The sequence below is a fragment of the Patagioenas fasciata genome, chromosome 1 (genome assembly GCF_037038585.1).
Source record: "Patagioenas fasciata isolate bPatFas1 chromosome 1, bPatFas1.hap1, whole genome shotgun sequence".
Taxonomy (NCBI): Eukaryota; Metazoa; Chordata; class Aves; order Columbiformes; family Columbidae; genus Patagioenas; species Patagioenas fasciata.
The window spans coordinates 207,309,327-207,332,595 of record NC_092520.1 but is presented as its reverse complement, the minus strand read 5'-3'; the positions used below and the strand labels follow the sequence as shown (position 1 = coordinate 207,332,595).

At 43.1% G+C, this 23,269-nt stretch overlaps 2 protein-coding genes across 3 annotated transcripts; one reads left to right on the top strand and one right to left on the bottom strand.

The window, feature by feature from the left end:
• Positions 1 to 165: 165 nt before the first annotated feature.
• DCLRE1C (DNA cross-link repair 1C) lies at positions 166 to 17,924 on the bottom strand. Of its 2 annotated transcripts, XM_065843272.2 has the most exons (14): positions 14,856 to 14,994; positions 14,724 to 14,775; positions 12,736 to 12,820; positions 9,834 to 9,893; positions 9,160 to 9,215; positions 8,413 to 8,514; positions 8,079 to 8,151; positions 7,774 to 7,914; positions 7,130 to 7,231; positions 5,709 to 5,845; positions 5,488 to 5,542; positions 4,053 to 4,141; positions 3,179 to 3,279; positions 166 to 2,386 (listed from the first exon to the last, which is right to left on the bottom strand). In XM_065843272.2, the coding sequence occupies exons 1-14, from the start codon at positions 14,962 to 14,964 to the stop codon at positions 1,425 to 1,427; spliced, it is 2,124 nt and encodes a 707-aa protein (XP_065699344.1). In that variant the 5' UTR covers positions 14,965 to 14,994; the 3' UTR covers positions 166 to 1,424. The 2 variants fall into 2 exon arrangements, with proteins under 2 accessions (XP_065699344.1, XP_071659607.1); XM_071803506.1 differs by lacking the exons at positions 14,724 to 14,775; positions 14,856 to 14,994 and adding an exon at positions 17,668 to 17,924 and having other exon boundaries at positions 10,533 to 12,820.
• A 1,099-nt stretch (positions 17,925 to 19,023) lies between these two features.
• MEIG1 (meiosis/spermiogenesis associated 1) lies at positions 19,024 to 23,063 on the top strand. Its single transcript, XM_065829301.2, has 3 exons — positions 19,024 to 19,150; positions 20,687 to 20,849; positions 22,919 to 23,063. Exons 1-3 carry the CDS (start codon positions 19,047 to 19,049, stop codon positions 23,045 to 23,047), a joined length of 396 nt encoding a protein of 131 aa, XP_065685373.2. The 5' UTR covers positions 19,024 to 19,046; the 3' UTR covers positions 23,048 to 23,063.
• Positions 23,064 to 23,269: the final 206 nt, after the last annotated feature.

Here is a 23,269-nt window from a genome sequence, read left to right as displayed (position 1 = left end):
AAGTCGTGTGTTTCCTATTCAGTTTACGGCTGATAAGAACTGGTATAAATTCACACTCTTGACTTGTCTAAAGCAGACAGGGTTCCTGTATATTTAAGCACACTGTAGACGCAGCCCTGAATGAATATATATAGCACAGTTAAGGAAACAAGCCAACAGAAGAACTTCTGCTCTGTTTTTTATTCCCAGAGGTAGTTACAACAGCAGTTTCACTCACTCAAGCTTGCCAAAAAAAAATATTGATAGGCCACAGTTGAAAATTATATTGACAAACCCCAGGAATGGAGAGGGCACAGTAACAGTGGAGAAACACGGATATCCTTAAAACCATATGTAGATTATGGCAATTTTTCTTCTTCTTTCCCTCTCCTACCACTGTTGCCACTAGTAGAATGCTGCCTGGTTTCATATTCATGTGTTGCTGAAGATGGCAGAAAGACAGGAGACATGGGCAGGGGGAGAGCTGTCACACTCAAAGTCTGATTCATTTTTGGGGACTTAAGACCACCTGGATGGGAAACCTCAGATTTTTAGATGACTTCTGCTGTTTTGGCACTTTTGTAGGCACTGCAGTTTAACAAAAACCTGAATTACATTTCCATTTAAGAAGCTAAGAATTTTGGCAAAGAGTTTAGTAAAGCTGGGGGCTTTAGAACACACACACCACAGGATTTTATTTTTAAGTAAGTTGTTCTGAAAAACAATTCAGAACAAACCAAAACACAGAGGAATTGATGAAAAGCTGTTTGCAATGAGTTAGATACAAACCACAAGACAGTGGTGTATAGTACCTCATTCGGGAGTTAAAATCGGATGATGACACTTGCTCAGTGTAAAGAGAGACTGCTTGAAAAGAACAATGGGTTTTGGGTTTTTTTAATAAAAATTTCTCCATGATTCTCCAATATCTTCTGCAGTTGTATTTAAAACAACTGCAGTGGAAACTCAGGATTAATGTTGAAGTGCAACTACTGCATTGTTTGCATGGCTGAAATGAAAGATATCATGTCTCTCCCTGCAGATAAAAATGTGATATTTCATTAAAACCTGAAATCACATATATATGTATATATATATGTATATGTATCTCAAAGACAAACTCCTAGAGCTCATGATAAACAAACACTAAATTTCATTTAGTGTTTTACCCTTAGTTTTGTTGTGGTCCAATTTTTTTGTCCTGGGGAACTGAACCCTGGGAAGCAAAAGGCTTTTACAGTTCCTCCTAGGAGTAATTACTTCTCAGTATTTCATAGAAGGAAGAGTGAAGTTACACAGGCTGCGAATTCCTCATTCTGACAATAACACAGTTCTGAAAAAAACACAGGAATAGCTGCAGATAGTAATTGGCACTAAAAATAATTCTAGGCTTAATAAACAAATTCAAGTATTTGTCATTGTAATGTAATCAGCTATACTTATGTTCAGGAGACTTTTTTCTCCTTGAGAATGCTTTCACCTGCTGCCAGCTTCTTATATAAACTGTGCAGTTTGTCTGGCTGAGGCACTTCGGCATCAGGAGTTGAGGGAATTTCAAAGTCAGAGGAGCTCTGAGAGTCCCTCCTCAGTTCTAGATCAGGAGTCCTGGGGTTGTCACTTATTTCCACCAGCACATCTTGAACGTGAGCAGCCCCAGCTTCTACATCCCCAGTGTCTTTGCTTTTCAAGTCATGGGCACCATCATAGGCACAAGATCTGTCTTGGCTCAGTGGCTTCCACCTGCTGTTGTCAGGTTGAGTGTCTTTGGCAGCCTCCTGTGGGACAGAAGCAACTGCTCTGCTCCCACCTCTGCCCAAGCAGCTCCAGTCCAAGGCGTTTCTCTCTTGGGAGGTGATGAGCACCGTGTCCATTTGGCTGTCCCAGCCCTGGCTCCCCTGCTCAGATATGTGTGTCGACTGAGAAGAATTTTGGGAGGAGATGTGTGTTGAATCACTCACTCCATCCGAATCGCTGAAGAGTGGCTGGGACCCACCAGCATCTGCTGAAGACGGGAAGTTGTCCTCGTTTTCAGAGCTTTCTTCTAGTTTGTTACACTTAAAAAATGCATCCCAGCAAGGGATGTCACCATCCTGTTGGTCGCTCATTATTCTGTTGAAATTTGATGTGCAAGTGGCATCTGGCTCATGGGAAAAATCTTCAACTGTATTAATTTCAGATTCTTCTTCTTCGTCGTTATCATCGTCATCATTTGATTCCTCACAGTCCATGAAGTCTACCTTGAGGGAGGTGTTAGCTGCGGTCGCTTTGTAACTTTCTGTGCTCTCATTAATGTTTTCTTCAGCATTTTCAGAATGTCCTGTGTTGGGGGGCCTGCTCTCTTCTCTCTGCAGTTTTGGAATCTTAGGCCTTGCAGAAGTTAATTCTGAATCGAAGAGATCATCTTCATCTGTCAAGAAAAGAACAGGATAATCAAAAGACTTTACAGAAGTCCAGATCCCTGATAAAATTCTATTGAGAGCAAAGTTTTAATAAAAAAACATTTAGTAGGAAGAGAGAAAAAAAGCTGTTTAACCCAGACGCAGACTTAGCAGGACCTTATTGACAGTGTTTGCTTTGCGTGGTCCAGCACGGTGCCTGCCAGGGACACTGCCAGTTGTCATCCCCCGTGTCACCTACAGCAGATCAGACGTAGCACTGACAGACACAGTTATTGTGACCTCTGACTTTTTTTGCCAGGACTACATCACCCTCGCACACTTGACACTTCAGAAATAGCCAAAGAGAAAGCATCAGGCCCGACGTTGTCTTCTAGTGCCTAAGTGGCTTTCCAGAGGCTATGTACAAGCATCCATTTAGCATCATAAATTTTAAAAAAGCTACTGTGTGCTGAAAAGCCAGCAGTTTGAGACAAAGAAGAGGAGCGATTGCACTGATACACCACTCTGTCCCCCACAACACAGGAGGTGATGCAAGTAAAGCTGCATTATGATCAGCTTTACTAGGGATGGTCTAGGACTCTCAAATTGGATTCTTCCAGAAACTTAAAGGGTTAAGTACATTTTAAGACTGCAAACAAGTGCTCTCTCACCCTCCTAAAACCTAAGTTAATTTAATTTCTATTTCTTCTTTCTAAATGTCCCTTTGAACAGACAGACTACAGTGAACACTGTGGCTTTTGGCACCTCTGCTTGGTCTCAGACTTTCATTTAAAGCCAAGTAGCAGCAGCAGAATCTTTACCTGTGTCAGATAACTCTCTCTTGTGGACTCTCTTCAGTGTTCCTAAGGGCTTGTACCTGGGTTCCAAGTTTCTCCTGTACGACCTGCATAATGGCTTTAATCTGAGGTCAATAAGAGAAGCAATTAATTTTTGTAACTCAGATGAAGTTCCTGAAGGTATCTGCTAAGTACACTGTTTCATGCCTTTCACAGGCACTGCAGTGGAATTGTTGAAGGCAGCAATAGGTAGGGAAAAGTGCTTAATTCCTTGGTGAGTTTAAAGGTAGGAATCTGTCATTTCTATATGTTTAACTTAAAACATGTACATTTTTAGTGCCTTGCTTAGAGAAGACAAGATGGAAGTGTTCAAACTCTGCAGTTTTATTCAATAACTGTAAGGTGTCTCCTTTTTAAGGGGGACAAGTAAAAGGAACAAAGAATCAAGTCCTCATTTTATTCAGACCGAGTGACACCGTTGCTCTCCTGCGCTTTCTAAGCTGCCAACATCTGTAACAGCACAAGAGTACAGAGGCCTCTGTGATGCTGTGCAGAGCTGAGGAGTTCAAGTCCCCAGAGAAACCCTCTTTAAAAGAAACTTCCAAGAAGTAGCAATGACAAATAGAAATAGGTCACAGAATAAAGTGAGATAAAGGTATATTCAGATAGAGTTTAACAGCAGAAAAGCCTCTATACAGAAACAGAAGTAGTGTGTGGAATACAAACCCTCAGACTTAGCACAACATACAAAAGTTCTTCAGAAAGCTGAAGTTTGCAGCACTGAATATGGGAAAAAAGAAATCTGAACTATCGGACAAGTAAAGCAAAAGGCAGTGGGCTGCTCGAGAGGCTGGGATGCAGGAGGGACACCTCCATTCAGCAGCCACTTGTCACTTACATTTCCATAACTTTGTCCTCTGTCCCACCCACTGGCGGTACATTGGGATACACATTCACGGGACGGATATAGCTCAGGAAATCTTTGATCTAAATTGAAGAAAAGAAGCAGCGGTTTAACTTACACCAAGTTAATAATTGCACTGCATGGCAGCACTGATCAGAGCACACCCACAACAAGCACTACCAGTTGTCTCATGTAAAGACCAGCGTGACCCATGAGCCAAACTCAATCAAAGTGGACAGCTCTGTAATAAGAAAACAGGTCTGAAACGATGCGGAGAACTCTGTCTCACCTAATCACCTCACATTTACCAACACTACACGGAGCATCACTGTCTCTGACAGAAAGGCGACCCATTCCTAGGGAATGTGATCCAGTGCTTCCCTGTCCTTACCGCTCTACAACTTTTCAGACCTGTGTTTTTCTTCCTGGATGTCAAGTCCTTAGTTGTGCAGATCAGGTATTTTCTTCCTCAAAGACTTCCCCTAAACTCTTCCTTCAGTCCACTACAAAAACCCTTTATCACAAAACACGTCACTTTTTCCAAGCCTTACTCTGTTGATTTCTAGATGCTTTCCAGACACTGTCTTGAAGAATTGTGTCCAGTTAGGGGCACGCCACTCCAGCTGAGGCTTTACCAGCGCCGAGCACTGAAAACACAGACCAGGAGGACCCATCTGCTTTTCCATGCGGAGGTACGAGTCTATTACCCCCCAACATTCTGCCTATCCTAGTACCTCCATTTAAAATTCTGTATGGCAGAGCAAATTAAAACTTAACCAGGATCTTAAAAACAGGACTGCCTTCCTAGGGCTCTGAACAAGCTCCATGTTTTACGTGTGAGGCTTTGGTACAGGTTGTTAGCACTGATCCAGTTCAGTTTCTTAGGAGAGGGAAGTATTTTAAGAACTGGATCGAGTCACTAAATTAAAGTGTGTGATTCTGGACAGGATGCTGCCATGACCAATTTTTATTTAGACTTTAACATAGAAAGAGGAGTAACAGCAGCAGCTATGATGGGAGAAAATTCTGTTTAAGTGTGTGGGCAGGGAAAAGAAGGCAAACCCACCCAAAACTGAGTCACAGCAGATAAACAATGTAGTGAAAACTAAAATCCAAAGCTTTCAGCATTGTGTAGTTACACGGTGATCTAAAATAGAAAGGCAGTCAAAACAACTGTAGCAGTGACCAATTCTTTGAGAAGAAAGAATAAAAAATGACCTTGTGATCCTGCCCTACTTTGACATGTTCTGCTGCAGCTATATTAAAACAGACTTCTCTGTCTTCAGCATCCAGAACTTCCTATCCCCTTATGTCTTATTACTGAAAAGATTTTTTTCAATTGTGATAAGTCATGTCATCCACTCCAAAATAATCAAAACTCCTTTAATTTTTTCTATCAATGTAGACTTAGTACTACAAGTATACAAACCTCACTGTACGAAGAGTGGAAAGAGAAACAAGCTCTGTATGTCGTCTCCCCAGTCCTAAAAAAAAAGGAGCAGGCACAAAAATTAGGTTACGGCTCTTCATGCCCCGTCAACAGGCAAGCACAACCTACTCTTAAAAAGTCCATTTTGAGATTCATTTATAGCAGCATCAGGCAAGATTCACACTTGAAACAACAGGATTCTGCACAGCCCAGATGCTCACCTCACTATTACGTTGGTTCTCTTGATCCTTTCTCCAAACCACATAGTGGAGGGTTTGATGCTGATTATGTGCAAGGGAGTTCCATTTTGGCAAGTCATCCCACAGGGCAGCCTGTTCCCTCGCAAGTACTCCTCGTCCTGTCAAATGCAACATAAAATGAAGTGTAATTCTGACCTTTTTTTCCCCCAGAATCTGAGCAACACAGCATCTAGCCAGACAAAGCTTTCATCTTGCTTCCACCTCCTTTGAAACACTCTCTTGTCACGTCTCGCTTCCAGAGTGCAGCTTGACAAAGCAAATCCTAGAAACCGATGCCCCAAGGTGCCATCTCCAGTTCAACCTGCGCTGCTCTGAGCTGGAGCCTTCAGCCTGACAGACATCCTGGAAAGGGAAGGCCTCACACTACAAGCACACAGTGCATGGCTGCAGGAGGCATCATCTGAGCTGCTTTTGATATATTTAAATCGATAATACCTGACTGATCTAATCTGCTGCTGGTCCATCTTAATTTAAAAATACACTCTTCAAGTTTCAAATACAATTGAACTATTCCTAGATCAGCTAATTGTCCTGGTTTTGTTAAAAAACAAGTTTCTCTTTTAGTGAATTTGCCTGTCAGCTGAAGCTTTCATGTTAACTGCATTTTCTTGGAGAACCAGATACATGTTTTGGTAAGCCTAGCAATGGAATGCGAAGTTATTGATAAGCATGGATGGACATCTCACAAGAGGGACAACGAGAAACAGGTGACCAAGAAACTGACCAACTGTGTATAACATTCCATTCACGTGAATACTTCATATAAAAGTGGGAGATCACGAGGATCTTGTCCCTTTTTTTGTCCCTTCTGCTTATGGCCAACATTAGGAGAGGACCTTCCTGGTTGTCCCTGTGAACTGAGGCCTAGTGAGAGACTGAATCCAGCTCCGGCTGGCTGCAGAGTCCAGTCCAGGACTTTGGGTGCTGGCTCTGCAGTTGCTGAGACTTTCAAGATTGGTTTTGTATATTTTGTATTATTTTCTCTGTTCTTATCAGTAGCATTAGTAAAACATTTTTAGTTTTTCCAACTCTCTTCTCTCTGTCCTTCTTTCCCTCCCGATCGCCTGTCCTGAGTGGGAAGGGGGGAGAGCAAGGGGCAAAAAGGGGAAGCGTGGGGGAGAGGATGTTAACAATACATCTGCCACGGTGTTACTGTCACCCTGCAATCTAAACCCTCGACACTAATATATTTTTCTCTTTTTTCCTTTTTTTTTTCTTTTCTTGTTTTAAATTTCAACCCACTAACTACAGCGCTCACTCTTTTTTCTGTTAAGCCACCATTTGCTCCAAGTCTTCATTAGCACAACACGACCAAAACATTAGCACCTACAACCAGTCTTTCACAGCAAGAGTGAGCAGAGGCTTTGCAAAATGATACACACCCGAGGATGTCGACAGGCGTGAATCTGAGTGTGTCGATCTGTAGTAACGTGGTAGAGGATGTCTGGCATGTTTCTGAACATATCTAGTTTGTTCACGTGCACCTGGAGAAAGGCAGAGTTTACTCTTTAATTAGGCCAATATGTTTGCCAAACTGCAGCTGGAGCAGCTATACAGATGTAGTTCTGCTCACAACAAATGCTGGTAGACATTTAAACAATTACTACCCACTAATAACATCTAAGCAGAGAAGTGTTAGCCAAAAGTAACTTGGATGTCTAGAAAAAGCAGAACATAACTCTTGTGCTGAAGAGGGCTGAATATTCATCAAACTCAGAATATATCTGCTAACTATTAATGTAATGTGTAAATGAGAAGGCTTTTATTGCTCATGAGATAAAAGGGAGAGTTAAACACAGAGCTTGAAAGAATGAGGATTAACTTCTTCCTGAAGAGCCCAGATGTTCCAGACTGAAATTAATTAGTTAACTCGTTTTGAGCACAACTGCAGCTTTTTAAGTGTAGTTAATGACAGTATGCACATCTTTGACATACAACAGTCCTCTGAACAGCCACTTCCAGATCCGTGACTGGCCACAACCATTACTGAGGATCTATTCTAAAGCAACAATTACAGAAACGTTACCTTGATTCCAAGTTCCTCACTGAGGTTTATAAACAAATATTCATATCCGTAAGCAGCTTTGCAGTTCAGCCACACAACATGATAGGGAGTCAGCGAGGTCCAGCTTCGCACTAATTCTAAGATCCCATTTAAACATTCCTCCTGAAAGCATAGAAAATGTTGTGAATCGTCTTTGAAGCTACTTCCAAAGCCATGTGGTTTGGTAACGCAGAAAGGCATTGCCTTGCAAGACTTCCCTAACAAAGGGGTGGTTAATTAATTAGCAGCTTTAAGGGCCTTTCTTCTCACAGCTTATTTAGACTTACCCTGCTTGGTATATGATAAAATTTGGGGTCACAAAAAGTGGTGTCCAAATAAACGCTCTGGATGTCTTTTACTCTGAAAGGGAGAAACGTGATACCAGAGTGAGCAGCACATCACAGTACTAAGATACATATCTTCCTCTCTCTTCAAAACAATTCTTCCCCTTTACTACAAAGAGCAAGTGAAAAAGGGCTTGTAACTACGGTATTGCCTGACCACAAATACATTTAATACAGAAGAAAAAATAAGGAAAAAAAAGAGTACATTATTCCTGAATGATCCACACCTGTGAGATCTTTTATTCTTTTTAAATCCCATGAATTGCTAAAGCCTCACCTGGTCCCTGAATGCAAAAGCTCCATTCTGGCTGCTTCTCCTTTTGCAAGCCTGAAATCCCCAGTGTACAGCACTGTGCCTTTGTCACCTTCAAACAAAAACCTACAAACACAAGCACTTTGTTCAAACTCAACAATATAAAGCATTAAATCCCAGGCGTCAATTCTTTACCTTGCATAGGGAAGTCTATGTGACTAACATATGATGTCATAGAAAAACTGGGCTCGATTTAGTTCCAGAGTAATTGCAGATAAACCAAGTAATTCAGACTGAGTATGTCTGGGAAATAACCTGTGCCTGGTCAGAGTTGAAGACAAAAGCCTCCCAGATTCCAGGAGGGTAGCACAGCTGCCTGTTGCAGTCAAAGGAATCTATTCGGTGTCTGTAACAGGAAGCCGGGCACCTTCTTTTTAATGTCGTATTTAAGAAATTGATGATTTCTTTTTAATCACAGTTCTGTAAGTCATTTTTAACAGTTGCAATCAAGAAAGTTGTTATTCATAGACATGGGGAAAAGTAATTTGCCCCACCAAGGTAACAACTTGTATCTGGACAAATCCCAGAGAGTACAGTGGTTTGTGGTTTCCAACCGTGACGACAGCTGATGGGCCCTGCACAACAGTATTATCTGCAAGTACGAATTTTAAATTCACTGGCTTTTTCTAATCATAAATAATCCAGTACTTGGTGAGAACTCTGTAGGTCAAATTTCTCAGCAGAGACATTTAGAATATTGAAAGGACCTACATGACTGATCCTGGACAGTGACCAGCTGGGAGAAGTGTCACCTCTATATCTTCTTTCTGGAAGAGATAGCATTGTTTTCACACCTTAGTAAGTACTACCAGTACTTTCATTGACATAACGAAAGCAACACATTAATTATTCCCCACAGCTTCTTGCAGCATTTAACACCGCTCTCTTCCTATTCCAACAAGCCCTGAAGAGCAACAACCACCCTGTCATGCCAGAAGAGATGACTGAATATAGTACAGTGCTCATGAAAGCCACTCAGCCAGAAGACAGTCCTATATCCTCGGTTCCTGCTCAACAAGCACCATGGAAACATCCTGGAATACGCTTTGCCTGGAGATGCTCTACCAGACCTTTAAGTCCTGCACTTGAGGCTTGTTAAAATAAGTCACGAAATTCAAGGTGAAACAAAAAAATCTCAGGAGAGGTAAGCTGGAAATCACTAATACCATGGAAAGACATTACCAAATAAACGGTATGATAATAGGAACAAAGCAGGGAAGAAGAATTCATGTGGCTGCATATCTTGGAGAGAAGGAGAACATCCATTTCAAAAATAGCTTGACCACTTGGCATGTTACAGGTAAGATCTATTTCCCATGCTCATTTAAACATTATTACTGCCCATTACAAATATATGAATCTTTATGTGTGTGTGTGCAACTTACCTCACCAGATGTTTCATCTACTAAAGAAATCTGAGTTGGAGTTTCAACTTCCAATGCAACCTGCAGCAAAATGAATACATGTATTGCAGGACTTGCTGAGCATTTTGTTTCATACTTATAGCTAAGTGTTCATTATCTAGACATCTTTAGCACCCACTGCAGCTAATGCTAGGCCTGTAAAGTTAAGCCCATTTTCCTGTAGAAAGTGATGAATTTGCATTTCCAGTGGAAAAAAGGTTTTCTAAAAGTTGTCTAAAAATCAAATGGAGATACCCAAATCAAGATGTGCGTGCCTAAAAAAGCTAGAACATCTTGTAATTCTAACAGCAACAGCTCTGTTTTTTCTGGCTGGATCATACACCTTGGTTTTGGATGACTGCAAAGCCCAAGCCATCCCAGTGCCAGATGACACAAGTGGATCTTCCTCTGACAGGTCTCTGTGCTGCAGCACAACTTCTCACTATTTCCTATTACCAGAAGCAAGGCCACAAATCACATGCAACATGAATTTCTGTGCTTGTGTAGACGTGATTACCGACAGACTGCAGTTCATCCCCTATTTTGCCATCTTCTCCTGCAATGTACATGCTCTGTGGCTGTTTGCAAGGTTAGCACGGCTGTGTGGGCTCCTCTCCCATCCTCTTGTTCTTTTTTTTCCTCTCCTTTGTTTCAGACAACATTTATATAAAATTCTCTCACCCAAAAAAGCCAAAGTGAAAGGAAGGTCTCCTCAGGTATAACCTCCAGCTGATCGGCCAAGTGGTCTCCTCAGCACCTTGGGTTTCACTGATGGATTTTTCACTAAATGGATTCACAAGACACAGCATCACGAAGTTCTGGGCAGCTCCATGAGATCCATTCAGCTGATACTCACACAAAGGTGGTAACATGTGGCTTCTCCACCAGAAACCACACCACCAAACTCAGAGCTTGCTCCGAAACACAGATACGTGTGCCAAAAAGTATCTTATACTAAGAATTCAAACCATTGGCAAGAGCTGATTTTTTAAACATCAATACTAATTTTATCGTCTAAAATTTATGAAGCTGAATAAACTCATGAGGCAGATCTAAATTCTGCATGCTCAGTATTTCTCAGCAATTCTCAAATTTCCTGATGCAGTGAAACAATTGTCAAGTTTTAGATCTAAACTGCCTGAAGAACTCTTCACTGACAGCCACTGTTTAGCCTCATAAGCATAAATTATAATATCTCCAGCAGAGTTCTCCCCTCATCTTTGATAGTTTAAATGTCAAAGCCAGCAGCGATTCAAAGAGCCTCTCATGCCGTACGTACAAATAAAGGCCAGACTGGAAATTGTAAAAACACTTGTCTGGAAGCTGACATCATATTGCTTCTTTCAGTCTAGTGAATATGAAAGCAGCTGCTAATTCATTTCCCAGTCATGCTATGAGTAGAAAGCGTATTTGTTGTAAGACAAAGCTTGTGAACAAGACATCCAGCACCTATTGATACGGGCCTGTGCAGCTCATGCTATTACCTGGGAGCAGCAGCTGCAAAGATCTATGTATTCTTCTAATTACGTTGATTTGTGTTAATTGTGCTTCATCGTAGACTGTACCACTGGTACCTCTGGCATTTCTTCCCAGATTAGTAATTTCTCAAACAGGGATATCAGGTCCAGCACTCCCTGCTGTCTTTTTACTGCTCATACGAACTCCTAACAGCTTATAGGTATCTCCCCACAAGGCATCTGTTCTTCTAAAACTTTTAAACTCAAGGGATACTGGAAGCAAACAAACAAAAGCTAAAAAAAAAAAAAAAAAGGAACAAACAAACCCCAACAAAACAACATAGCAACAAAAAAGTCATCACAAGCCCACCCCACTTATTTTTGCCAGTCCAAGATCACAGGCTTAGAAAAAAATGACACATACGCACACTGTGCTCCTTCAAATATCAAAGCACCTAAGGGATGTCCAGAGTCTTTTTTACAGAGCCCTGAATCATGTTAATGCAGAATCATTAAACCTTTCAATTTCTCGAGGCCTCATATAAAGCTCATTATCTTCGCCCTCAGCTTCACAAATAAACAAGGACCTTGAACAGAAAAGTCCCCTACTTCTCTTTTTTCTTTCACTCAGACTTGCCTCCTAGGTCCCACTCGTGAGTTTCTTTGGATATGGAGCTTAAGACCAACACTTACAACCTATTTAAGGAAACTGAGCAGTAATTTCCCCCCCAAAAAAACCACTTTCAGCTTGCCTGAAGTCCTTCTTGACCTTCCACTTGACTAGAAAACTGTCCTGTACTTGTTTGGGGGAGAAAGCAAAATCCTTACACTACATGATGATGTGTGTACATACAGTTGTGAAAAGACACGTGTTCAGTTTCAAAACCTGTATCTGCAAAGGGAAGGAAATAACTACAAGTCACACCTGTACATGACTACTGCTCACTTGAATTTTGGCTCCAAACAGTGGAAATCAAGTGAACTCATTAAGTACATTTTAATGTTAGAGATAGTCCACTTTCCCAAATGAAAAAGGAAATAATATAACTAAAAGATTATACATACTGCAAGCAGTGTGAGACTTTAAATGAAGCAAAAGGGAAAAGAAATATGGATGGGAGCAAAGAGACACAAACAAGATAAGGAAATGAAGGAGCAATACAAATTATTATTGTTGAGATGGAGGACATTTAAAGCTGAAGTTGACAGAAAAGGATAAACTTTGTGGAGGGAAAAATAAGATTAAAGTGTAAAGAACAATAAACCAAACCTACACAGCAAGCAATGAGGAAAGGCATACTGATGTAGGTACTTAAGCCCTGAAACACTTTATCAACACCAACATGTAGACATTTCTGAGGGGAAGCTGCTTCTTCCCCAGAATCACTGTCTGGAAAGTTGTAACTTAAAAATAAACAAAAACTCACAATGTGATTCTCCCAAAACTTGTATTTCCGGCTAGTCAGCAGTAGTTCCTTAGTTACCGGTGAGCAGTATAATTTAACATTCAAGCTGTGAGGAGACAAAAAACACAGATGAATCAGTTTTTTTAAGCAGAGGCAGGGAACAATCTAACAACACATCAGCACCTGCCACCCAGTACATCAAAACGTGCCCAGACCCCTCTCTCATCCGCAGAGACCTGCAAAGCAGTAAGCCTGCAAGAGCAGTTTTGCCTCAAACTGAACTAGGATCAAGGTGAATTTATCCAGCTTACTGAGGATTTTCTTCAACACAGCAAACCCAAAGACTTACCTACATGTGCCCATACATGTGTATTTTTGTGCAGAAATAAATAAAGTGTGTGGTACATGGTCACATGTACTTGTATCTTTGCTTGCTTCTCCAACCAGCAAGGTCTGTTTCAGATGCATGTGCTTTCCCTGGAACAGGCATTTGGGACAGTTCACGTTCAGCAGAACACTAAATACTCCCTGTAAAGCTCCGGCTTTTGCACTGTGCACAAAGAGAGACCTGACGAGCAAAGAGAGATTCTCTGCTCACATTTAAGATGAAACATCTCCTCTAATAAATGGGCCCATTCTCATGTTTGACCATTCTCATGGTGAAAAAGAAAAGGTGTCCCTTTCCCTTTTGTTGTGCATCTCCAGGAAGAGTCTGGTTCCATCTTCTATAACCCTACCTGCAAACAGCGATACATGCTTGCTTCCTACTCTTAAGGCTGAAGACATCCGGCTTGCAGCCTCTCCTCACTTATTACCTGCTCCAGTCCCTGAGCAGCTTGGTTGTCCTCCTACAAAACACTGACGCTTTTTGTCCAGTGCAGCCCAGGACTGGACTCAGTACTCCAGACAAAGTCTAACAAGTGCTGACCAGAGGGAAAGAACTGTCTCCTGAGCTCAAACTGCTGCTACCTGCTTGCTTGCATACCTCAGAGCACAGCTGGCCTCCTTCACAGCATTGTCTCAGTGCTTCACAGTGCTGTCTCCATGCACCAACACACTCCCGGGGAATAACAGCAGCAAAGACCCTCCTCAAGCTTAACAAGACAAGTGCACCTGGGTCAGGGCAACCCCCAGTATCAATCCAGGCTGGGGATGAGGGATTGAGAGCAGCCCTGCTGAGAAGGACTTGGGGGTGCTGGTGGATGAGGGATCGGACATGAGCCGGCAATGTGCGCTTGCAGCCCAGAAGCCAATGGTGTCCTGGGCTGCATCACAAGGAGCGTGGGCAGCAGGTCAGGGAGGTGATTCTGCCTCTCTGCTCCACTCTGGTGAGACCCCACCTGCAGTGCTGGTCCAGCTCTGGGGTCCTCAGCACAGGACACACACGGACCTGTTGGAGAGGGGCCAGAGGAGCCACAGAAATGATCCGAGGCTGGACCAGCTCTGCTGGGAGGACAGGCTGAGAGAGTTGGGGTGTTCAGCCTGGAGAAGAGACGCTCCAGGGAGACCTTATTGCGGCCTTTCCATGCTTGAAAGGGACCGGTAAGAAAGATCGGAGAGGTTTTTTATCAAGGTCTGTTGTGACAGGACAAGGGGTAATGGCTTTAAACTGAAACGAGAGATTTAGATTAGATATAAGGAAGAAACTCTTTACAATGTGGGTAGCACGACAGTGGTACAGGCTGCCCAGAGAAGCTGTGGATGCCCCATCCCTGGCAGTGCTCCAGGCCAGGCTGGACAGGGCTCTGAGCAACCTGGTCCAGTCAGTGTCCCTGCCAATGGCATGGGGCTGAACTAGATGATACTAAGGTCCCTTCCAACCCAGTTTATTCCCATTCTGTGACTCAACGCTCCACAGCAGTTTCCTTACCCTATTTCGCTCATGCTTTGTTTAGAACCAGCCGCCCCCCCTCAGGGCTCCTGACCCCTCCCGCAGCCGCCGGGGCCAGGCCGCAGCGGGGCGGCCCCTGGCGGCCCCTCCCGCCCCCTCCCCGCCCGGCAGCTCCTACCTGCCCTCCAGCCTCCTCTTCAGGGCGGGCGCCCGCAGCCCCTTCATGTGATCTGGGGAGACAGGGCACGGCCGTCACCGGGGGACACAGAGCTGGGCGGGGGGGGGCGGTTGCCATGGGGACGGGGCTCACCCTTGTGGCAGTGCGACAGGAAGTAGGCGCGCGCGCGCAGGTTGTCGCGGTCGAACCGGTCGATGGACACGGATGGGTACTCGCGCACGCGACCCCCGAACCGGCTCATGGCGGCGAATGACGCGCCGCTTCCGCCACGCTCCCCCAAAGCCCCGCCTCCCAGGCTCTCAGCCAATCCCGAAGCGGCCCCGCCTCCTGCCAGCCTATCAGCCTATCAGAAGCTATGTGTCTATCTATCTACCTGTCTCTGTATATATGCCTGTCTGTCTGTCTGTCTGTCTGTCTATCTGTCTATCTATCTATCTATCTGTCTGTCTATCTCTATCTGTCTATCTCTCTATCTCTCTATCAATCTATCAATCTATCAATCTATCAATCAGAAGCCTATCAAGAAGGACAGGGAACTGCTGGAGAGAGTCCAGTGCAGAGCAACAAAGATGATGAAGAGAGTGGAGCATCTCCCGTGTGAGGAAAGGCTGAGGGAGCTGGGGCTCTTGAGCTTGGAGAAGAGGAGAAATAAATATGTAAAATAATATATAATAATAAAATAAATAATAAATAATAATAAATTAAATATATAAAGAGTGAGTATCACAAGGATGGAGCCAGGCTCTTCTCGGTGACAACCAATGATAGGACAAGGGGTAATGGGTACAAACTGGAACACAGGAGGTTTCATTTGAGAAGAAAGTTATTCGCAGTGAGGGTGCCAGAGCCTGGCCCAGGCTGCCCAGAGGGGTTGTGGAGTCTCCTTCTCTGCAGACATTCAAACCCGCCTGGACACCTTCCTGTGGAACCTCAGCTGGGTGTTCCTGCTCCGGCGGGGGGATTGGACTGGATGAGCTTTCGAGGTCCCTTCCAGCCCCTGACATTCTGTGATTCTGTGATCGGACGCGCGGCGGCAGGGGCGGCAACGGCGTCTTAGAGAGGCGGGCGGTTGCCTGGCAACGCCGGGGGACGGCCGTTGGCGCCGTGAGGAGCCGCACCAGCGCCGTTCGGTACCAGCGCCGTTCGGTACCAGCGCCGTTCGGCCGCTGTGTCTCACCGGCCGGCCCGGGAAGAGGCCCCGTTTTGCGGCCTTCGCACTGAGGTGGGCCGTCTGAGGGCTGGGTGGCCGCGTTGTGGCTGTGGCTGTGGGAGCGGGGTGGGGTTCCGTCACAGCGGAGGCTCGGGCGGGGTCCAGATGTCTGCCCGAGCACCTTGGCAGTGCAAGAAGCTCTCACAGAATGTCCTGAGTTGGAAGGGACCCACAAGGATCATGGAGTCCAACTCCTGTCCCTGCACAGGACAACCCCACAGTTCACACCATGTGTCTGAGGGTGTTGTCCAGTCTCTTCTTCAACACTGTCAGACTTGGGGCCGTGACACCTCCCTGGGGAGCCTGTTCCAGTGTCCAGCACCCTCTGGGTGAAGAACCTTTTCCTTATGTCCAACCTAAACCTCCCCTGGCACATCTTCCTGACATTCCCTTGGGTTCTGTCATTGATTGCTAAAGAGAAGAGCTCAGCTCCTGCCCATCCTCCTCCCTTGTGAGGAAGCTGTAGCCGCCATGAGGTCTCCCCTCAGTCTCCTCCAGGCTGAACAAACCAAGTGACTTTAGCCACTCCTCATACGGCTTCACCTCCAAACCCTTCACCAACTTGTAGGCTCTTCTGGACACTCTCCAGTAGCTTCATGTATTTTTTACACTGTGGTGCCCAGCCCTGCACACAGTGCTGCAGGTGAGGCCGCACCAGCGCAGAGCAGAGCAGGACAATCACCTCCCTGCCCGGCTGGCCATGCTGTGCTGGATGCACCCAGGACACAGTTGCCCTCTTGGCTGCCAGGGACACTGTTGACTCGTGTTCAAACTGCTGTTGCCCAGAACTCCCAGATCCCTCTCTGTGGAGCTGCTTTCCAGCATCTCGTTCCCCAGTCTGTGTGTACAGGCAGGGTTACTGTGTGCCGGGTACAAAATCTGGCACTTGCCCTTGTTAAACTTCACATAAAGTCTATGGAAGTCATTGGAAATCTCTTCTTGCTTATTCCAGGATTCCAAATAGGTCCTGTGAGTGCTGACTTGTGTGATCTAAGAAGTGCAAGTGCATCTTCCAGCTGCTTTGGACCTGCTTCCAGGACCTCTCCTGCCCGGCTTCTGCCCAGGCTGAGAGATGCAGCTGGTACTTCCCCGTTTGCTGGGTCAATGAGTAACAAAGCTGAGTACGTATCACAGACATGGCTGGTCACACAGACAGCCACAGGTGAGGCATTACCTGCAACAGTACCTACCCACAGGACTCACATAAAACATGAACACAGACAAGTCCCTTTCATTCTCTTTGGCTGGTAGCAATAAAAGTTCAATAGCACAGGCACACATGCTCTCTAGGCTCACAAGCACGTGCATGTTTATGGATCCCTTGAGCATCAGCACAGCTCCTTGGTCTGCCCAACACCCCTGCACGCATCCCCAGCCCCTTACCTGCTTTATGGATTCCTTACTTGCCTGCTAGTCCAGCTTGGTGCTCACTAGCAAAGATGAACTCACACACCCACCCACCATGTGCTCTGTGTTCACAAGTACCCTTGGGAGTACCAACATGGGCCCCCCTGCCCTGGACCCAAGATCCCCCTACTCAACAGTGAGTCCAGTTTTAAAGTTTTCTAGTAAATATAGACACATGCCCCACGTACAGCTCAACTAGGGAAGATACACTTACCCTTCATCCGCAGCAGGCAGCACCAGCTGAGACCCACACTCCTGTTCTAACCACTGGCATGGAGCCCTCACTCGTGCCTGCCCTCCCCCAGTAGCTGATTTTTTGGGACATACCATTATTGCACCAGTGACTGGAAGTCAAACACCTCTATTCACTCCAGCAGCTGACACCACAGGCTGCAAGGCACCCGTATCCCCAGTCTGACTCCAGGAGCTGGCACCAGTCTTCACTCCACACACAGGTCTCACTGGTGGCTGGCACTTAGTCCTTGCAGCATGCACACTACACACACAGGTTGGCATGTGAGAATACCCAGAGCGATGGTTAAGATTTAAGACAGGACAGACTGTGATGATCAGGCACCAGGCTCAGCCAGGTAAACATCCTGACTGTCCCTGTTTTACACGCAACCAGCCTGTTTTATACTCCTTTCTCTCTATTTTTATCTTTATTCTTCCCTGCTCCCCTTCCCCTGCACCTCCCTTTCGGGTTTGTACAGCTCTATCAATTCCCACACTCTCTGACTCTGGGGTCCCCTGCTTCACAGTCTTATCAGTTGCAAAGTCCTGGCTGATCTTCCTGGAAGTGGCTCCTGTGGTTTCTTGATAGCCCATCAACTGATGTGAGTGGTGAGGTTTGTTTCTCATCATGGTCTCTATGTTTGTTTTGTCAGGTCTGTGTATTTTGTTTCTGTTTTCCCCTTTTCACCTTAGTTTCCCAATTGGCAAAGTCCCAGATCAGATAACCTTGCTGGAAAGAACGTTCTCAGACTCCCACATGCCCCCATCAATTAGTGTGACTGACCAGGTTTGGTTCTCACCACCACCTCCCTCATAATTTACTGGTCAGATTTGTTGGTTTATGGCTTCCTCCACTTCTGATCATCCCTTGTTGCTTTGGAAAATGTCCTTGACCAGACACCCTTAGAGGAGCAGCCATGCTTGTCCCATATCCCCTTACAACTTGTATAAGCATTAAGGAAACTGCCATATGCGAGCCCAGGTTTGTTAGAATTCTATAGAAATTGTACTATGAATGACATTAGAAAACCTTCCCCAAAGCCAAAAAAGTGGTAGACAAAGATTCACTATTTCCCCTAAATTAAGAGTAGGTGAACATGGTTGTCTCAGCAAACTCCACTTCACTGTTCAACAATTCCATTTGAATAAAAAACATTAGCATTATGCTGAATATTTTCTTACCATTCTCTCGCATTCTTTCACCTGCCTGTATATGCTTTTATCTTTTCCTTGAATTGTAGGCTGGAGTACAGCTCATCTCATGCTTTTGTACAATGAAACCGGCTCTATGCCTGGAACTCAGAGGCACCACAATGGACAAAGAGTACAATTTATAAAGGGCTTAAATAGCAGCCTAAAAATATCAGGATCGCGCTTTTGTTATTCGAAGTCATCAAGCTGGCACTTTAAATATGTGACCTATATATATGTATTTTTGAGCAGAAATGCCTGTGGACAGGCCATCTGAATTAATGGTGACTCAGGAAGTGCCATGTACATCTAGATGTCTTGAAGAAGCACATTCATTAGATGAATTCAGCACATCTTGTAAAGAAGTACTTAACACTAGTAACATGTAAGTTACGATAAGACATTTAAATTCATTATAGTTTAGCATTTATTAAGATTTAAGGTTATTGCTAATAATATTGACTGTCTAAAGTCCCAGATTGACAACAGTTCTCATTAAATATAGGTGAGCATAGAGTGTATGAAAAATTCTGTAATGGCTACAAAAGGGTCCTTTGCGGTGGAGAAAATGTTACGTTGAGATAGGTATCTCAAAGACTACGCTAAAGATTTATAATAAGGATATATGCTCAGTATGTTAATTTGTATATGACACCTCATAACTGAATGGGAAAATCACCTTTTTCTTTTTTGTTAGCAAATCTGCCTTAATTACAAAATGCTACAGAGCCTGGTCAAAGGATGTTGGAGGGCTGAACTGTGCCAGAAGGGAGCCCTTGTGCATATTTTTATTGATCTATAATAAAGCGCATGCAGTAAGAGATAAAAGGCTCTTTCTTTGTGTGCTGACGCCTCTCACACAGTTAGACAACACATGATGATAACAATAATTCTTGACATCATTTTCCCAAATATTTGTATGCTGTGGTGCAATATTATTTTTCCCCTTTTCTGCCTTTCTAACAGACTTCAGGGCATTTATGCATTTGATAAAACATCAGCATTCAACTTTTCAAGCTTTTGGTTGATATAGGAACCTGCTAAGTAAGGAAATTTTACTCTGTGTGCAAGATTTGGAGGCAGCAACTCCCCGCAGGGAGTGAAACTGTTCATCTTCTCACCACCAAATCCAGAAACTTCCTTTCCTTCTTTGAAGAAACATTCCTAATTATGAAGCTGAAGCTTGGAGACATTACAGAACTTGGGAAAGGACTTATTTGTGATCGTATCTGCTGGGCATCATAATGTTCTGTGTGTTTGGCTTGCAGAAGCAACACAGAGTTCTGGTTTAGTAGCAGCATAAGATACACTTAGGAAAGCGAATGCAGTGAAATTCAGATATAAGGTGGAAGTCAAATATTTTGTATTTTTTTTAAATATAGTTCAAATTCCTCCCTGGTGAGTTTCTAGTGACTCCACTTTTTTGTTTTTTAAATTTCTTATTTTATTCTTTTTTTTTTTTTTTCCTTTTCTTTCCAGTTTGAGTTTTATCTTTTCCCAGTTCTGCTCTGTTCAGGTTTAGCAGTTGATTAACCTCTTCACTACTTTTCAGCAGTGGGGTTTGTGTGAGGAGGGTGTCAGTGGCAGTCAGTGCAGATTTTGATGGGGCAAGGGTTGAACAGGATGAATTTTGGTAGGTTGTGTGTCTTGCCTCTGTATCCAATTTATTTCTTAAAATCTCTTCTTTGTCATCTCCACTGTACGTTAAGTCAAGGTGTAGAGGTGTAGATAGAACTATAGGGAAGTTGGGTTTGTTTGAGATCAAGTAGTACATTTAATTTTATTCCAGTTGCTTATAACATCTTTCTTTTTTAACCTCAGAGTTTGAAGGAAATATAATATTGTGCTGTCTGTAATTCCTTTGTTTTAAAATTTTGTCTTTTTCATTTCTATATGTCCCTAACAAAATCACTCATTTCAGGAAAAAGTCTGAAGATTCTGGAGCCACAGCTAAAGCTGCCATCCATCCAAAATCTGTACATCATGCCACAAAATGGTCAGAAGATGTAGAGAACTTCTACAGATTTCAGCAAGCTGGATACAGAGACGAGGTTGAATATAAACAAGTGAAACAAGTTGATATGGTAAGGTTTAGAACTCTGCAAGGGTTATTACTTTAAACTTCTGTCTCCTGTTAAACGATTTAATGAAGATGAAGGTGCCACTTATTTCATTTAGGTTCATCTCTGATATGTTTTTTTGTTTTGTTTTGCTGTTTTTATATTTCTCCCAGATCTGACATGAGTTCTTGGGCTATTATTGACGGTACAAAATAACTTACTTCACAGAAGTGAAATAGAAACACTACCCAGCCTGTGGTTCTCTTCCCCCTTATGCATTTAGAAGCATTATAGATCTCTTTGAATAGATGTAGCTGCTATCTAAAAGAATAATTCAGTTTTGAGGAAAAGAATATATCGAAGGAGCTCTCTGTGAAGTTTCCCCATTACTCTGCCAGTACACCTGACAGGAAAGTCATTAATTGCCCAGGGAGTCTGTCCCGTGTCATTGCTACCAATGTCAGTTTTACAGTGGAATTGCGTGGTAGCGCAATCAGACTCAGTGTGCACTCAAAACTTGGCTTCTGTTGAAACTTCCTGCCGGAGAGATATTTGATGTCAACTGTGGTAAAGCAGCTGTGACACAGGCATTTCTCAAGTGAGAACATCAAGGGCTTGGTCCTCTGCTCGCTACAGCTCATGGCAATGCTCTCCAGCACATCAAATAAGCTAATGGCTAATGACCAAACATTCAGTGGCTACCTGAGACACAAAATAGCAACAAGAAGTTAATGGAGCAAACAACATACTAATATCTTTATTAGAGTTCTGAAGTTTATCTTCCGAAGCAGCATATATAGTATGAAAAATCCACTTTTAAAAGATCTTAACCTCCTGTGTGCGTAAGAAAGAGCAGAACGTTCCTAAGAAAGTCACTCATCATCCAGTTAACTTAAAACAGTAAAGCATTGATGTGCATAATAAGATACAGTTTATTATTTTGCCATGGGATTGGATACCACTGTGAAGGCCGTGGTGTAATTGCTTTAATTGTGAAAATGAAATCCTGTAATTAGAGTAGTACGATCAGTGTGTTTAAGATTTATAGCAGTGCATAACTATAGACAATTAAACACTGATAAAAGTTAAAGAACACCACTTACTCAGTGCAAAATGAGCGTGTATTCTGTTCAAACTTGCCAGGGTCTGGCAGTGATTCAACTTGCACATTTTGAAATGTCTTGTTTACTCCATATTATGTTTCCATAATGCACTTGTTATTAATGATGCAATTATCATATAGGTGGAATTAATATTAAGGCTCTTCTGTTTAGACAGAGAATGCAAATAACTCAGCTGTATGCCTAAAGTAATGAGCTAACTGATGAAACTACCACTTCCGGGACTTTCCAATTAGAGAGCATTCTAGTTTGACATCCTATGGTCAGCCATGCCTGGAAGAGAAATAAGATCTTTATTACCTGATTTTTAAGGTTCATTTTAATCAGAAGTAGGCATTCAAGCTGCAGATATAATAGCTACTAAAGCCATAAAGCTGTTGAATGTACAAGTGCTCAAGCCTTTAGTGTAAAACTTCACATAGTGGAACACAGAAGAGCAGCAGGATGGTGCTGGTTTCCTGCAGGAGTGATCCTCCTGTCTTTGAGACTATCATACATGGAGCTCACTTTATTTTTATGGAAGTGCTAACGAAAAGCACATTTATCATGGTCAGAAGAATCTCAAAGAAACCTTTAAGTGTGTGTCAGTCTTACAGAAGTAGAATCTTTCAGCCTTTTGGATTACTGAATAACTGAAGAGCATCAATGTTTTATTCCTAAATCAGGTATTTTTAAAAAACTTTGATTACTCCACTTTTTAAGTTACTCCACTTATCAACTATTACTAGATCCTTATTTCTAGACTTTTCTGATCACCATAATTCTTTAAAATAGACCAGAAAACTGGTTTCTGACATCTTGTTCTTAATAATTTTTTTTAAAAGCTCAGCAAATTAATAGCAAAGTAATGTTTAGATGCAAACGAGGTTCTCCCATGGAAGTAAACCCTATATTCTTTGTAATGTAATACACAAACATCACTCAATGTGAGCATGTTCAGGTGAATCTATATCCTTTTTATTCTATTCATAGGTAGAGCGTTGGCCAGAAACTGGATTTGTTAAGAAACTTCAGAGAAGGGACAATACGTTCTATTATTACGATAAACAAAGAGAATGCGAAGACAAAGAAGTCTATAAAGTAAAAGTTTATAAGTATTAGTTTTGTTATTCTGATTTGTTTGCAGTCTTAATAAATCTGTTTGTTAGAATCTGTAAGTAAATGAGATTTGTGTAATCTTACCTTAAGTATCAATGTCATCCTTGAATAGAAAGGGGAATACAGGAAATGTGGAGAAGCCTTGAAATACAGACACAGAAATTTCAGGCTTTGTCCTGCTATAACCAAAAATCTTATTATCCTTTATTTTCCCAGCTACACGTT

Coding starts and splice junctions, on each gene's coding strand:
- DCLRE1C (XM_065843272.2), bottom strand. CDS start 14,964: ATGAGCCGGTTCGGGGGTCGCGTGCGCGAGTACCCATCCGTGTCCATC. Junction 7,232..7,773: donor GTGAGGAACTTGGAATCAAG/GTAACGTTTCTG, acceptor GCCTTTCTCCAG/GTGCACGTGAACAAACTAGA. Junction 4,142..5,487: donor TCCACTCTTCGTACAGTGAG/GTTTGTATACTT, acceptor TCTTCAATTTAG/ATCAAAGATTTCCTGAGCTA.
- MEIG1 (XM_065829301.2), top strand. CDS start 19,047: ATGGTGACTCAGGAAGTGCCATGTACATCTAGATGTCTTGAAGAAGCA. Junction 19,151..20,686: donor GTACTTAACACTAGTAACAT/GTAAGTTACGAT, acceptor CACTCATTTCAG/GAAAAAGTCTGAAGATTCTG. Junction 20,850..22,918: donor AAGTGAAACAAGTTGATATG/GTAAGGTTTAGA, acceptor TTCTATTCATAG/GTAGAGCGTTGGCCAGAAAC.